We start from the raw sequence: 1694 nt of genomic DNA, 5'->3' as shown, positions 1-1694 counted from the left end.
TTTTTTTTCCAAATTGACAACATAAAACATACTTTTACAAGCCTAGTGAGATATTTGCTGTTGTTTTCCTGCAATCAAAGCATCGAATCGTGGTACAGTTGCTGACAAAGCTACTCGCATGTCATCTGACACATCAGGTCTATTTCTCCACTTTGATTTCAGATATAATAATACAGAAAATCCTATTTCACAGAGATACGTAGTTGTATAGGGAACCAAAACGTTCATTGCTCTTATTGCCAAGCTTGGGTAAGCTGAGATTTGTTCACACCAAAACTGCTTGACATCCATCCCAGCCCTTTTGAAATCAGCTTTCTTTCTTGGGTCCTCTTGGAATTCAGTGAAATCATCCTTTGCTATATCGTTATCACTCAGTCTAGATACATCAAATGAGAAAGGGTTTTGTATCCAAACCGATTCCATGCAAAGATCATTAGTATCTGAAAAGTAACCCTCAAAATTTGTACTTAGAATTTCCAAATGATTCTTGACTTCTTGAAGTATTTCTACAGGTAGTGTTTTACCATCTTTAGTAAGGATATTGTCAAGGTTAAGAAAGTTTGCCAGGTTACCACTTTCAACACGGCGACACCAGATAGGTTGTTTCCTTGTGAATGCGACGACTTTTCCCTTGGCTTGAATGATGTCCACATCTCTTCCCTGCATTGATGTGTTCAAATCATTGAGAAGACTGAAAATATCAGCCAAATATCCCAGGCTAACAATGAAATGTTCATCTTCAAAGTGCTTTGCAATTGGTGATTGTTGATGCTTGAGAAATTCGAGAATTTCATCCTGAAGTTCCACTACACGTATGAGAACACTGCCACGACTCAGCCAACGTACTTCTGTGTGGTACAGTAACACTCCGTGTTCCGCTCCAATCTCGTCACAGAATTTTTTAAACAGTCGGTGATTCAATGGACGTCCACGAATGAAGTTGACTGTTTTACACAAGTATTCCCATCACTTCTTTCAGTATCTTTGGCAAGGTTTTGGATGCCAGAGCTTGGCGATGTAGAACACAGTGGGTGGTGAGCACATGTGGAGCTTTCTCCTTGACTATAGACACGAATCCAGATTTCATGCCAATCAGGGCAGGAGTGCCATCCGTACAAATAGACCCAATCAAATCCCATGCCAGCTCATGACGATCTAAGAAAGATTGGATCAGCTTGAATACGTCAACTGCTTTGGTTGTGGTTTCGAGTCGTTATAAAATAAAAACTCTTCCTTGATGTTCTTTTCATGTACATATCGTACAAATACAAGCAATTGACTGTGGTTTGAAACGTCAGTTGATTCATCGATCTGCATGCTGATTTTCGCAGGACTTTGTTTCATCTCTCTGACAACTTGGGTTATTATGTCCTGACTCATGTCTTTAATTCTCTGGTGCACGGTGTCGTTGGACACGGATACCTGACTTAATTTCTTCGCAGCATCCTCTCCCAGCACAATTTTAGCCATCTCCAGCGCACAGGGTTTCACGAGGGTCTCCCCAATTGTGTGTGGCTTCTTTTCTCTGGCAATCATGTACGAAACTTTGTAGGAGGCTTCTAAAAGAGGTTTTCTTGGAGCAGAAAACTCATATAATGAAAGAGTTGCTTTCTGATCATAACGAACTCTTTTCAACTTAAAAGCCTCAATCGATGTGCCAACATGATCTTTGTGTTTGCTTTCAAGATGTTCCT

General features: G+C 40.3%; 1 protein-coding gene across 1 annotated transcript; it reads right to left on the bottom strand.

Annotated features, from left to right (window-relative positions):
• Positions 1-42: 42 nt before the first annotated feature.
• On the bottom strand, positions 43-1087 carry LOC137622503 (protein FAM200C-like). Its single transcript, XM_068353108.1, has 2 exons — positions 971-1087; positions 43-660 (listed from the first exon to the last, which is right to left on the bottom strand). The coding sequence occupies exons 1-2, from the start codon at positions 1085-1087 to the stop codon at positions 43-45; spliced, it is 735 nt and encodes a 244-aa protein (XP_068209209.1).
• Between the last annotated feature and the right edge of the window lie 607 nt (positions 1088-1694).

The sequence above is a fragment of the Palaemon carinicauda genome, chromosome 29, assembly GCF_036898095.1.
Source record: "Palaemon carinicauda isolate YSFRI2023 chromosome 29, ASM3689809v2, whole genome shotgun sequence".
NCBI classification, from domain to species: Eukaryota; Metazoa; Arthropoda; class Malacostraca; order Decapoda; family Palaemonidae; genus Palaemon; species Palaemon carinicauda.
Note: the sequence above shows the minus strand (reverse complement) of the source record. Positions and strands in the feature narration are given on the sequence as shown.